General features: G+C 42.5%; 1 protein-coding gene across 1 annotated transcript in view; it reads left to right on the forward strand.

Annotated features, from left to right (window-relative positions):
• The first annotated feature begins 230 nt into the window (after positions 1-230).
• DCBLD1 (discoidin, CUB and LCCL domain containing 1) overlaps positions 231-14037 on the forward strand; it is a 33013-nt gene continuing 19206 nt past the window's right edge. Inside the window, exons 1-4 of the mRNA XM_035900696.1 lie at positions 231-438; positions 10948-11085; positions 11596-11647; positions 12395-12467. Coding sequence (XP_035756589.1) covers positions 249-438; positions 10948-11085; positions 11596-11647; positions 12395-12467 — 453 coding nt within the window. The 5' untranslated portion in view covers positions 231-248. The remainder of the gene's footprint in view (positions 439-10947; positions 11086-11595; positions 11648-12394; positions 12468-14037) is intronic.

The following is a 14037-nucleotide window of genomic DNA, read 5'->3' on the forward strand; positions in this document are numbered from 1 at the left end:
AGTGGTTCCAACCCTCCTCTCTACTGCTTTACAAGAGAAATATGACTGTATTTATTTTAGTTACCTATGTTCCAACAACAGCATAACTGAGGTGGAGTATTGCAAAATCCTTTTTTAAAAGCTGGAAGTGCGTGTGAGACATGGCAATGTGGCCATTATTTTCTTACACATTTTTTATTGAGAAATATGTTTTGTTTCTCTTCCTTGTTTCTTCTCCTACTGCAGGAGATGGATGTGGGCACACGGTGATGTATCAAGACAGCGGGACCCTGGCATCCAAGAACTATCCTGGGACGTACCCAAACTACACTCTTTGCGAAAAGAAAATCCAAGTGCCTGTGGGAAAACGCCTGATCTTAAAAATCGGAGACCTGGACATCGAATCACAGAAGTGCGAATCCAGCTACCTTACCATCCAGAGCTCTTCGACGTCACACGGTATGTAAAAGATAAGGCAATGGCCAATGCATGAACTGGTAAAAGTGTGAGTGAAAGCCAGCTCAGAAATGTTTGCCTGCATCTTTTCCTCCTCCTTTTCATATTCAAGTGTGTCCTTCCCAGTCTGGGAGCCGTTGCCCCTCGCACCCTCTGGTTCTGCTAAGGCTGGGGGTGCTGCCACGCTGAGGCGCCGGAGGGGCCGCTGGGGCTGTGGGGGCTTGTGCCCGGCTCTGGCACACCCACCCCACGGGCTCTGCCCCCATGCCTGTGGAGCCGTACTGCCACAGCTTTAGTACAGCAAGCACGTGGATCTGTACCAGCCCTGTACCCTCCTCCGGTAGGGGAAGAGCTGGCTCACTAACCAGGCAGAAAGGAGATGAGAAATTGGAATTGACGATCCTGCATGGCTCTCTTTCCTAGGCAGGTCAAGCCTGGGAGAGGAGAAAACCTTTATTATTGCTAGCTATTAGTCACTGATAACCTTTGCTAATGTACAGGCTTTAATACTTGCAGATATTAAATGCGTGCAGCCAGTCTGCACTCCTGCAAGAGATTTGCACAGGAAGATAAGCGAGTAAATATGCTACAGCTGTGCACTTAAAAACAACCATAACGACAACGGGATCCTCCCCAGGGGGAGCCTGAGGCCTTCCTCAAATCGTTTTTCCCAACCTGTTGTTGCTGAAACTTTGATCTGCTCTTTCTAGAAGAGTCAACCCGATTTTCACGTCAGTGCATGGACTTTTTCAGAAGTCAGATTTAAATCCTGGCAGAGGCATGGGGCTTGCAGGGACTTCCACAACACAGAAATAAACATGTGAATCACCAGTTCATAAAATTTTGCCTGCTGGGAGTGGGCTGTAGCCCTTCAGCCAGCTGAGGCTGAACGTGCTGTACCGGACTTTACAGGCAGAATGGATTCCATGGGAAGAGACGATGAAGAGATGAGCTACACAGAGCCTCTTGCAGGTTTTCCAGGTCACCCAGCTCATTGCTTGGCTGGGTGAAGTCTGTGGTTCTCCTAAGCTCGGGACTCAAAAGATATCTGAGTAGTAAGGAGGGACGATTGCCTTTCATTCATGAGCATGATAGGCCTATCACTCATCTGGTAAGATAAGATCAAGTGAGGTGTTAAAGCCTTGCTCCCAAGCGAAGGGAAAGGTAATTACTGTTCTCATGAGGGAGGTATTGCATTTTGAAACAGCCTTCACCAAGAGTGGGTTGACATCTAAGCCTTGCATAGAGCTGGATTTGAGGCATAAGGAACGTTTCTGTTCATGTGTGCTGGGATTTTTTGGTGGTGTTTACCTCATTTCAGCACTGTAATGAGTTGTGTTCACCTGAAGCAGTCTGTCTGTACTTGGCAGTAAGAGATAGGTGCTTGGTATTACATTATCGTAACTTTCAATAATTTTTATTGATGCTACCTTGACATTTCTAATCAAAGGCCTTTCTAGGAAACAAGGATAAATCGATATATTGTTTTCTGAAGTGAAAAATGAAGCTTGGAAGATGACTGAAATTCTGGCTTTTAATATATCAGCCCGAAGACATCTTCACATAGTTCAGACCTGCAGTTATTCAGCCTGTAAACACAGAATACCTGTGTGTTATGCAATCAAATCCATATAATGAATTTCTTTAAAGTATTCCCACACCCATTTTCAGACCTGATTGGTAATGTCTGATGCATGTGGACTATAATTTGTATTCTCAGTAACGAACTGCACAATTAGCAGATTTTGTTCATATCTGATTAAACAAGTTTTATAGCTTAGGTGTACATACCAACTGTAATGGTTTTTGTGGTCTGCAGCTCACTGTAGACTTTCCCACTAGCATACCTATAGAGCCTGTGCTCTACATTCAGGTAGATCCATGCAGAACAGCAACATGGAAATCATGCTACCTGCATAAATTCATGACATTGCTTGCGTTTTAAAAGACACAGGAATTCATAGGTGAGATTAGAGCTTCTGTAAGGCAGTTGTTTCCATAGTTTTGCTATAGCTCTGGGTTTCGCTATGCATTTATGTAAGCAAAAGAAGCTCTGTGAGCAAGCACTGCTAAGTCCATTCAGTCTGTTACGTGTCCTTTTAGGCAGCAGTTTCTGAGCCCAGATCTCCTCTTCGCAACCTTCCTCTCTTCATGAACATCTACAGGCAGGTCAACATCTTCCCTTTGGCCAAGAAGATACTGACCTTTGCCATCGAAATTCTTTCACAGGATGATGGAGAGTCGAAAAGATTTTGCAGGCATCGAAAACATCTGAGCAATTAAGAACTAATCTTCGCACCTTTTCTGTATTTGACCTGGGTATGAAAGCTGGCAGTGTGAGTATTACTCACGTTCCAAATTAGCTGAGCAGCCTTTACTCTTTATTTAAGAGGTTTGCAATTATAAGCCAATAAAGTCCAAAGGGAAATATGTTTTAAATACCATGCTGATCTCTTCAACTCTACAGAAAACAAGAGAGTGAATATTGGTATGCATGCAAACATCTATTGAGGAATATATCTGAAGCTTAGAAAATTGGTCAGAGGCAAAACCTAGACTATGCGCGTAAATATAAAATTAGTGTAAACAAGTCTTCAGATGACAAAGTATTGTTTTCCTTTCAGATCTCTCCCACGTGTTGTCTTTACATATAACTGATTCATTCATCATTATAACCTTCTGCTGGGATTCACGCGATACAGCAAGGAGTAACTCAATTCATGTCTGGGTATTTATGTTCCATGCAGTGAAGGGAAGCTGTCATATACAAATGAATGGATTAATTTGATTTACGTTGGCCATAACATTGGTTTCTTCACATTCATAAGTCAGTGACTACAGACTACAGACTAGACCACTTGCATGCAAGTTTTATTTAGAATCGTAGAATGCTTTGGGTTGGAAGGGACCTTTAGAGGTCACCTAGCCCAACCACCCTGCAGTGAGCCGGGACATCTTCAACTCGATCAGGTTGCTCAGAGCCCGTCCAACCTGGCCTTGAATGTTTCCAGAGATGGGGCCTCCACTGCCTCTCTGGGCATTCCTCAAATGTTGTGGACTGACACAAGAGTACTGTGAATCTAATTCCTCCCTAGAAAAGCATGTAGCTTTGTTGCATATGCCGATCTACCGAAGCCTCCCTGCTCAACTGGGACACAAATGTGACACTACAGTTCTTATCACCTATGATACTTCTCAGCTTTGATTGATCTCTGAAGGCAGCCATTGCATTTAGATATCTCCAATATTACCATCAAAAGATGGTCATTAAATAATCTTAATGAAGCTCTAAAACTGGAGACATAAGGTGGCTGAACACTATATCTCTGCGTTATTACTCTGCACACTATTTACTTCAGTGTTCACTGGACGAAAGATGCTGTAGCAAGTCTTTTCTTTCAAACTGTTTAGCTTTGTACGCAGACTTAGATGTGAAAATATTAATCATGGGCCAGCAAAGGTAGTCTAATATCAGTTTTAGTGAAACTGAGTCAGCTTTGTCTGACAAGCCTTTAAATACTAACACAGCTTTGCACTTGTTTTCTCTAGGAGAAATAAATAGATGATAATATTCTCTTTCAAAGGAATAGCTTTGCACTGGATGAAAATACGGGGGGGGTTGTCCCATAAAAGGCATCTAGAATAAAAATTAATATGAAGGATGACCTCACAGTATAGACAAGGTGCAACCTTTACTGAAATGCTTTTTGTCTTGAGTTAATTGCATTATCTGAACATATTAAAAATACTGAGCTTTGAATAAGAGCTTCTGATTTTTTAATTAGTTAAAGGGATATGTGAAAACAAGATTAACCAAGTGGTCCCTGTGGTTCTCAAGAACACAACTTGCACTGCGTATGAAGGTGTAACAAAAATTTTTTAAAAGTTCAACAGGAACTGCTCTTAGTCAGCTTCTTTTCATGTCTTTATCAGATTTCTGTACCTCTTTTGACCCTTTTTTCTGCTTTTTTCCCCTCTTTTTCCCCAACTAATGGCTTAGTATTTTTTCCCTTAGTTTTGTGAGGTGATCATCAGTCTTGACTGGAGGGAGAGATTAAAGAAGAGATAAGTGCCTACTTACTTCTCCATTCACTTGCAGTCAGTAGGAGGTTGATGTGTTCCTCTGGGGTGGATGTCAGATCTGCTGAGTGACTAGTAATAATTTGGAGAGTTAGTGCAGTTAACTTGTTCTTGCATAATTTACAGCCAGGAACTAGCGTGAAATAGAGAAATTACTGAAAATGCCTTCTCCTCCGTGCACCCCGTCACGAAGGGCTGTTAGACGAATTGAGCATTTACTGGTGTGTGAGTCTCTGATGGCTGTTGAGAGTGAGTGTGCACAGTGTGTGTGTGCATACGTGTGTGTGTGTGCATACGTGTGTGTGTCTGCGTGCAGAAGAACCAAGCGCCTTTGGATGCCTCCTACCTGTCATCATGACTCGAGGGGATTCATCAAACCAGTCTTTCCTTATTGTGCATTGTAATAAATATCTTGCTTGAATAAAGGGTGTGTCCAAGTTTCTTTTTCACCCCTCAAAGGAAACTTGTTATTACAGTATTGTTTATGGTATTTGAGGAAATCCAGTGAAATGCCCAGACAAGTTCTTGCCGAAGATCAAGTCAAGCAGTTTCTTAACAGTCAGAACTCTTCTAACAGTTGGGTTTCGCCTGAGTGGTTGCAGTATCCCGAGGTTTCAGCTTTGGAAAGATTTATGCAATGAAGAATGTCTGCTTTTCTTTTATCAAATGAAGTCTTTTTTCCTCTTAGCTGCATAAAGTGCATTGTGTATTTTTTTCCTGTGGTTTTTGTTAAACAGCTACAGCTCTTTACTAACAATTCCTAACTGGTGCTGTGTTTGTGTCTTTGGCTTTGGCTAAAACCGCAGGCATGTTAGAATTGGGGGATCTCACCTGAGGTCAAGCAGGCAGACCTACAGTTGGTGCAGGCAGCCAAGTCCCTCCCTTTTTAAATTGTAATTACTTCTCCAGCCTGACTCTACTTGGATGCTTTTTTCTTTCCTTTATCACAGTCTTTGCCAACCCTTTGGAAACGCTAACTGAAAGTTGTATTTGTTTTTCCTAAAACAAGAAACGCTTACCACTCAGTCTGAGGTCAGACTATGTTGCACAGAGTTAAATGTTGAATAACTGGGCTATCTCATCCTGACAAACAAATGTGACTACTCTGTCAACTCGTATCTACTGAGTATTAAACACACCTTCCCCATGTCCTGCAGAGAAGGGCATGGAGCAGCACTTTTGTCTCCTGGCGCATCCTTGCTGGGTGATGTTGGTTATCCCTGAGTGTGGTGGCAGGGTTGGAGCGAAGAAGAGGCCTCTCTCTCACTCTCCCCTCCTTGACAGGAGTTACTGCTTAGGGAAGTGAAGCATTTGTGTGAACGTGGGATGGAGACGAATTTCAAGAATGCAGCTGTTTTCATACAACAGATCCTTGCTGGTTTTGTGAGCTGTTTGTGGAAGACTTGCACTCTGGCTGAGTTTTTATCTCTGAGGTGAAGCAAGCATAATCCAAGTTTGTCACATCCCCTGTCCTTCCCCAGCTACTGAGGTACTTCTAAATTGCTTTTTTTGAGAAAAGGCTATGAAATGTGAGGATCACAATTTAAAACATTCTTTTCCCCAAACAAACTCCTTAGGAAATGGTAATCCTGGAGAGGCAGATCTATGGGATCGTTGCTACACGTTACTTGCCAGCCATGCCTTACTCTGCAAAACTAATGTTAAAGAAAAGGGAGAAGATTCCCTGTTGAAGAGGGGACGTTACAAGTTGATATCTAAACTGAGTTTCTTAAAGACCTCTGCAGATTTCAAACTCCAGGTTTCAAATGACGTTGAGGAGTTTGAAAGCAGAACGAGCAGAATGAACCCGACATGCAGTAGCTATAGCGGGACAGAATTGCTTTTAAAAGGAAGCAAAAGTCTTACAGAAGAGGCAGAAAATACTAAGAACTACAGAAGCAACCAGCATGTAGGCATTGCCAGCTGGTGTGAGAGAAGAGTCCTCTAGGCACAGCGCTTCTTAAGGGAAGTAGGAAAAATAAAGGAACATAATTCAACAAAGCAATTTCAGGAAATATGCCAGAGCCTCGTTGACAGTAGAAGTAAACTAGACTTCATAAACCCAGACAATGCTGTAAAGATCATCAGATCTGCAAAACAACACTATTATGAAAAAGACAAAAGGAGAAGACTATTGCTAACATTTAAAAAATAAACAACGTGTAAAATAATCTCTTCAGTCTCCAGGCGAGCCAGCCAAAGGATATCCATGAGACAACTTACCATGTATCTTGCAGGATGTTAATACTGCTTGGAGACAGTGATTCCAAAAGAAAGTATTTGATTTAAGCCACTTAAACCATACCAACAGATCAGGAATTCTGGACGAAAGGCATTAAATGTTAGTTTAATTATAGAGAATATTAAATTAGGTACAGTCAAAATCCCTATGCCCATAATAGCTTTCCTGCAAAATTGCATATATATGTGTGTGTGTATATATAAATATATATATATATATATGTAAAAGAATCTAGAGTGAACAGACGGAACCACAGCTGGGTCAACTCATTAATGAACCACGGAAAGAAGAAAAGGCCCTGGCATCTAGATGCATTGATACTGAAATATGGAGAACACCTACTCAGTTTCATGACATGTAACACATCTGTTTATTAAATCAAACTCTTTTCTTTGTTCTTAGTAAACAGACCAAATAATCCTGCCTACTTACCCTAGCAGAGCTCCAGCCGAGTCGCTCTGACAGGAAACGGGGAGAGAGATCAGCATTCAGGACTCGTTTTTCCGGCCGAATATGCAAAACAACCCACCTCACAACTCACGTTAGAAGATGAAAAACTGATAATGTGATCTGACAGTCCACAAAAGGGGTCTTAAAAAACTTTTGGCTTAGTCCCAGGCTTAGGAATTAAATATTTATCCAGAGTCAAGTCCAAATGCTGCTGTAAAAGTTAACAGGAGCCTGTAAACAAGTTTCTCCCTTTCATCCCAGACACAAACCAAGGCTTTCTCCATCATCCCTCCTCTCCACTATGGTTGTACAGTATTCATACAGACAGCCTGGGGAAATCGATAAATCCTAGGTGGAATGGACAGAGCAGGCAGGGAACACATATGAGTTTTAAAAGCAGATGATAAAGTAGTATTTTTGCCACCTCAATTGCAAGTGGAAAATACTGACTGGTAAATACAGCATTCAGATGAAGTCTAATGTCTACAGATGCTGATTCGTTTTAATCTTCTAATGTCTATAAAACATCACAATACATGTATTCAAGGTAATAGGTAAGTCAATGGAGAGCAAATCTGCTGGGCATTACTCTGTATGTAAAAAGTGCATCTAATTCAGGCATACCACAAGCTGAAATGCAGGGATCCTGGGAGACAATCTTTTCACTTCTGGCTTTGCAACATCAAAGCAAATGGAGGACTGCTGTATGGAAGCGCATAGGAAAGAGTACATGTGGTTAAAAACATAGACATTTTTCTAAAGGAAATTAGAAAACAGACAAAAGTGTAAAATTCTCTCATCAGTCAAAACCAAACCTGAAGAATTGTCTTGACCCTGAAACAATTTTATTTTCTAAGCATTACCTGTTGTCGCCCTAGGGAATTTCTTAGAAGACCATCAGTGTTAAATAAATTGATTAGAGGCAAAATGAGAATCTGAGGTTAAAAAGGCCACTCTGCAAAATCTTGGCAAAGTGGAGTGAAATGCTGCTAAACCTAAACCAATGTTATTGGGTAAATCAAATCAGAAAGCTGCTTACACTGGTCATTTTAAACACAATAAGCACTGAAAAGAGTGGACTAACACGCTTTCCTAAAAACAGACTGCAAATGTGTCTAGTTCTTCCAGAAAAGAACCTCTAAGCCAAATTGATATCTGATCGGTTTCTTGAAGAACAGAAAGAGAGGGGTGAGATAATGCTTAGCCTTTTTTCTAAACCTTGCCTCTCAGTGCTTATTTCTGTATTTTGATAGCACGGGAATAAACCGCTAGATCTCGGGCAAGTCTGAAGACCTGGCAGTATAGTGCTGATCTGTATTACCTGCATTATTGAGAAGAAAGCTGTTGAAATATTTTGCAGGGCTTTCTCAGTTTGCAGCAAGAGAACAAGTGAATGTTTTGTAGTATTAATAAATGCCTTTTTTTTTCTCCCCCAAATCTACCCGGAAAACTGATAATCTTTTGGAAAATATTCGTCCCTTCACTGGATACTGTTTCTTGCTTCTGTGTGCTCTAAGGAATTAGTCCTAGGCCCCCTTAGTTTTGAGCTACCTATGGGAGTCTCTCGGTACACCAGAACTGCTTTTGGCAGAAGACAACCATAGCCTGGTAACCCGTCTTGGATTTACAACTCAGCAGTAGAAACTTTTCTTTAGGCATTGCACGCTGATTTCTTAAGCTGATTGGTTTTGAATTTTTGGCTTTTGTTTGGATTATACAACTCTCTGCATCTAGACTTTTTTATTTTATTGTATTGTTTTTGCTTCTGACAGGTGTGATTTGTTTGTATAATTACCTGGAACGTATGTAGACTTGCTATAGGAGGCAGCACGTAGCCCCGATCCAGCCAGTGTGTGGCTGAGTGAATCAGCCATCTAAATTATACCCGCGGAGCAGATAGGTCGCTGCCAGCCACTGTGAGGCAGAAAGCCAAAGAGCACTTGTGAGAAAATATGTAGGGACAGTCCTTGAGAGAAGAAAAGGACTGAAGCTTTCTCGGGTGTTTTATTTTGAAGAAATTCAATGCCTCCCTGTTGTCTTCCCCTTTCTCTGTCTCTGGGGAAAAAAAAAAAAATCTAAGTTAGCACTTTACTTCTCCCACTGCAATCTGACACAAAAGACCTTCTCAAATAAATCACTCGTGCAGTTGTCTGGTATGACACAGTGTCAGATGCTGTCTTTTTGATAAGTTCATTTTCTAAGCAATTTGTTTAACCCTTTTTATAGACATTGTTTTCTCTGACTAAGTCGTGAGTCATTTTCAACACATGAGTACTCCAGGGAAATGTCACACTCATCGCTTTTTTCTCTGCCTGCCTTGCTTCACCACACGATTTTTGTAAGCCAAGAGGCAGATTTCCTCTCCTCCTTTGGTTTGTCCCATTCTGCTGACAACTGGCTGTCGTTGGCTCCGATAGGGCTACTCTATAGGCTGATCTTATAGTTGTTGTAAGGCCAGTGAAGTATTTGGGAAAAAAACCCCCCCCAAGGAGCCCATTAGGAAGGGTACCACTCATCACATCTGTGCTGTGATTGCAATTTCTTGTATCTCAGAAGTCAGTTCCAAGTTGCCCTAAAGGAGCCACCACCACTAAAAATGAGGTTGTCTAGGAAAAAATCCAAGTGGTCCTTTTTCCTCCCAAGGACTTGCTTTAGGATCCAAAAGCTGTCGTTCACCAGAACAGATGGGTTGAGGGCTTGTAAAGGGTCTTGTTTGTTTTTTTTCTCTTGGGAAAAACCCCCTGTTTGCCATTTTACAAAACCCTCTTCTTAGCAGTTTATACAGGAAGCATCCTCATAAATTCAAAAAAGCGAACCCAAACTGCTTCGGATTTTCTGTGTCATCGGTGCCTGAGGGCAGCCAGGGACCAAGTGTTTGCACCCAGGTGTGGTGACAGAAGGCAAGAGCAAAGACTGTGGCAATCTCAAAAGAAAGCTCCCCTGGGGAACTGACATCTGATGAAGCAAATGTAATTATTGAGAGTCCCGGGCATGCCTGCTGTCACAAGAAAGGAGTGTCCCAAAGACTGTTCCAAGATAGCGCAGTTGGTAGCTATAAACCCCTTATCTAATTCAATGTAAGCTCAAGGCTCTTGTCTCCCTGCCCCACTCCCTTCATCTTCCCCTTTCTCTCCCTCTCTTTTTTGTTTAAAGCTCCAGAGACTTGAACTGTATGCTTCAATGGTCTGATGATGTTTTTGAAAGGAAAATAAATTAGGAAGTTTTCTGAGTAAAGTGGTAGTAAACTTGTAGTACAGTTTGGCTTGTGGCACTCCTTGAAAACCAGGTACCCAGTTTGTGATCTTCATCTGTCCTGAATGGCTGCCGTGCTACAGCAGCATGAGCTGTACGCGCCCGGAGAGAGTTTATCTAGGGGACCCTGTGCAGATCTCCTGGATTGCCTTTGAATGTTCTGTTCTTTTCTCTAATGAGTTGCTGCTGGTTGTAAGCATGCTGCACTTCAAAGGCCGAAGGGCATTAATCATTCTCTTAAGGCTTATGTGATGAGAGACATGGATGCTGGAATTGCAACCACAGAGAGACAGTTGGCTCCTGGCCACTCCTTGTCAGGGTAACTTCGGAGCTCATACCCATAAAGGACTGAAGCCAAAGCCCTTTTGTCAACATTTGGATTGGGACTGAAGGAGAATGAGCGTGTTATGAAACTTCACTAATCACGGAAATATTCCAGTCTAATTATGTCATCTAAACTTTTGAAATCTTCTCTGTTCTGTCTGTAGGGCCATACTGTGGTAATGTGATGCCCGTCCCCAAAGAAATCATTCTGGATAGCAATGAAGCGACTATTCACTTTGAGAGCGGATCCCACGTGTCGGGACGAGGCTTTCTGTTGTCCTATGCCAGCAGCGATCATCCAGGTAAAGTGAAATCCAAAAGCACTGTTTCTTAAAGGATTAGTGGCATAGCCCCTGCTATTTCATTATCTTTTCTCCACACATAGACTTTAGCCCAAATGTTTGGTCCTAAATATTTCCGGATTAGCGTGAACCATGACATTTTTAATAGTATGTGTGCAAGAAGCAGCTGTAATATTAACCAGATATAATAGCTGCTGAAATCCTACCTAGGCAATTTGCAATGCAGGCCCAGTGAAAGAGAAAATTAGTACCTTCTCCTTGAAGCTCCACTGTATTCTGGGCTCCAGCATCTACCACACAGTGATGGGATGAAGGGACAGGAGAGATTAAGAGTTGATTCCTGCATTTAATATTTTGTGGGCTCTGTGCAACTTTGTTGAAGGTGTAAAATGTAAGAAGAGTATAAGTATTATACAGAGAAATCTTTAAATGTAATTTCATGTGTAGCCAAGTATTTGCCTGTATTTCTATGTCCTGCAATGGGGACTGACATTTGTAAACTTTTCACAGATCTGATAACGTGTTTGGAACGAGCAAACCACTACACAAAGGCTGAATACAGGTAAAGAGAGTTCGCAGCAATCTGCGCTTCGGCTTGCTTTGTGGTAGCTGTCATCAGGTCCATTTGTTAGGAAATGGCATATAAGGCAGGTATGGTCTTTGGTTTTCTGGAGAAGTGCATTTTTCTGAGCTCTGATGCTGTAATAGTCCGAGGCCTGGGTGTGAGCAGCAGTAGTGCTGAATGGAAGTCTGCGACCCAGAAAGACGAGGGGATAGAGTTACAGAGCAAGTCTCATTTGGGCATACATATACATAGGATATGTAAAAAGAGTTTCCACTTTGAAATTCAAAGTAGCCACAAATTCCAGTGCTGCTTCTGGGAACAGATCACGCCCCAGCTGATACAAGATTATCTGAGGACAAGCTATAATTTCTTGGTTCCTTGAACCTTGTGATAGGATTTGAAATGGTAATAAATTGTGCTCTTCTGGCTGCTGCCTGGATGCGCGTGTAGGCTTCTTATCTGGGCTGTGCTGAAAACTCGTGTGGTAGGATTCCTGGAACGAGAGAATTAAACACAAATGGCCTTGCAAAACTGCTTTTCTAGTTCTTTGTGTGCTGCTCTGTGCAGTCCACTCATGAACTCAAGGGCCGGTTTATTTACCTCCTAGCCTTGCTACCAGACCATCAGCCAGAACTTACTGCTAAAACATGTATTGGTTTGAGAGCATTTCTTTTGTGCGAGTTTGTTTCTATGTATTGTCGCTACAGTTCGTATTTTAAACAAGCCTCTCTTCTCTCCCTACAGCAGATACTGTCCTGCTGGCTGCAGAGACGTAGCAGGTGACATTTCTGGGAATATCGGAGAAGGATACAGAGATGTAAGTACACAGGATAACGAGGGGAAATTTATAAAGACAGAAGAGAGAAGCATAGCACAAAGTGGTCTCAACTTTTGCTGCTTGACTTTTGCCAGTAGTTCTTCCTGGCGGTGTTAGATATACCTTTTATTATCAGTATATGAGTATGTTATCAGTATATAAGCACACAGAGATGATTTTCAAACAGACCAATCAATTGTGTGAGAACAAAGTCTACTGACTTGTGGCTTCTGGCTTTCTGGAGAAACCCTGCATAGGGCTTGTGCCTCTTGAGGCAGTGCTCATCCATGTACTAAATGCTCCTATGACTTCAGCTTTTACTTGTCTGGAGTCCACGCGTGTTTCTTTTCTAAAGTTATCTCTTGTAGGAAAAAAATTACATTTCAGTAACATGCAGGTTTTCTTTAAGATTATGCCTGCAGGATCCCAGCAATCTGCTCTGAGATGAAATAAATATTATACGCTGCCTCATCACATCCCACTGATAACTGCCAACCTCTTGGGTTGTTTTAACTGCTCGTCCTTTAAAGCAGAGACATTGCCTGTGCAGTTGCATTTATCCACGGTTGATATCACACAGTGCTCTGCCCTCCCTGTGCCCCTCACCCCAGCTCCCCTCCTGTCATGCCTGTGGAATCTTTACGTCTCTCACGGGTGGAGCACGTTCAATCATACCCCTGCAGTAAAATCCCACCCTATCGCAAATAGAGCAGTTGCTGAGTTTCCAAAAAGTCAGTGTTCACGTTCAACCTGTTCGTCCAGTTATTCGAGCACGCGGTCCAGCCCGGAAAGCGGCAGAGCTGAAGAAACAGAAATGCCACCTTAACCTTCTCATTAGCTGGAGTTATTCCTGCCCTTCGTTTGGGTGATTAGGGAAGAAAAGCAGCACGTGGTATGACCTCATGCAGATCTTATCTGCGCTGAGGAATTTTTTGAAAGGAATTTTTTGAAAGGAATTTTTTGAAAGAAATTTCCCCTCCTTGTTAAGGGTGATTCAGCTTTTCTGATGGGCAGGACTTGCGGGGCTCCCCTGGAGCCCTGCTGCCTTCGTGTGTCCCCCCTCCCAGCCCTCCCTGGAGGGGACAGCCAGGCGGCCCAGCTTGCCCAGTGGCGTAGCCCCTGGGAACATCTCCTCTGCACCGCTCTGCTGGCCGCTCTCTGCTCTGTCCTAGCCCTGCAGTGCGTTATTGCCACGTAGTTGGCACACAAGTTGTCCTGCCTGTATTCTTCAGTGTGATCCCACCTGAGATACTGGCAAACGGGCTCTACTTAAAACCCAGCAGCAGCTAGTCAACAGATAGCCAAATCCCCTAATGTATGCCGTAACTCAAATCCTGAGGCGCAGCGATAGGTAGGTCTGCCTTTGGGCAAGTCCATCAAGTAATTATCATCTTCTCTTTGCAAAGAAGAGTTGCCTTGCCTTTGACTTTCTTTTCCTGAGGAGTGGCACGATACTTATTAGGTTAAAACCTTACAGCACTGCTGCTACAGAAGCAGATTATTTGCTTTTTCATTTGGAAAAAAAAAAAGGTGACTTCTGGAAATAGAAGTATTTTTTTCAAAGACCGCT

Source organism: Egretta garzetta, unplaced genomic scaffold (assembly GCF_000687185.1).
Source record: "Egretta garzetta isolate BGI_Z169 unplaced genomic scaffold, ASM68718v1 scaffold18, whole genome shotgun sequence".
NCBI lineage: Eukaryota > Metazoa > Chordata > Aves > Pelecaniformes > Ardeidae > Egretta > Egretta garzetta.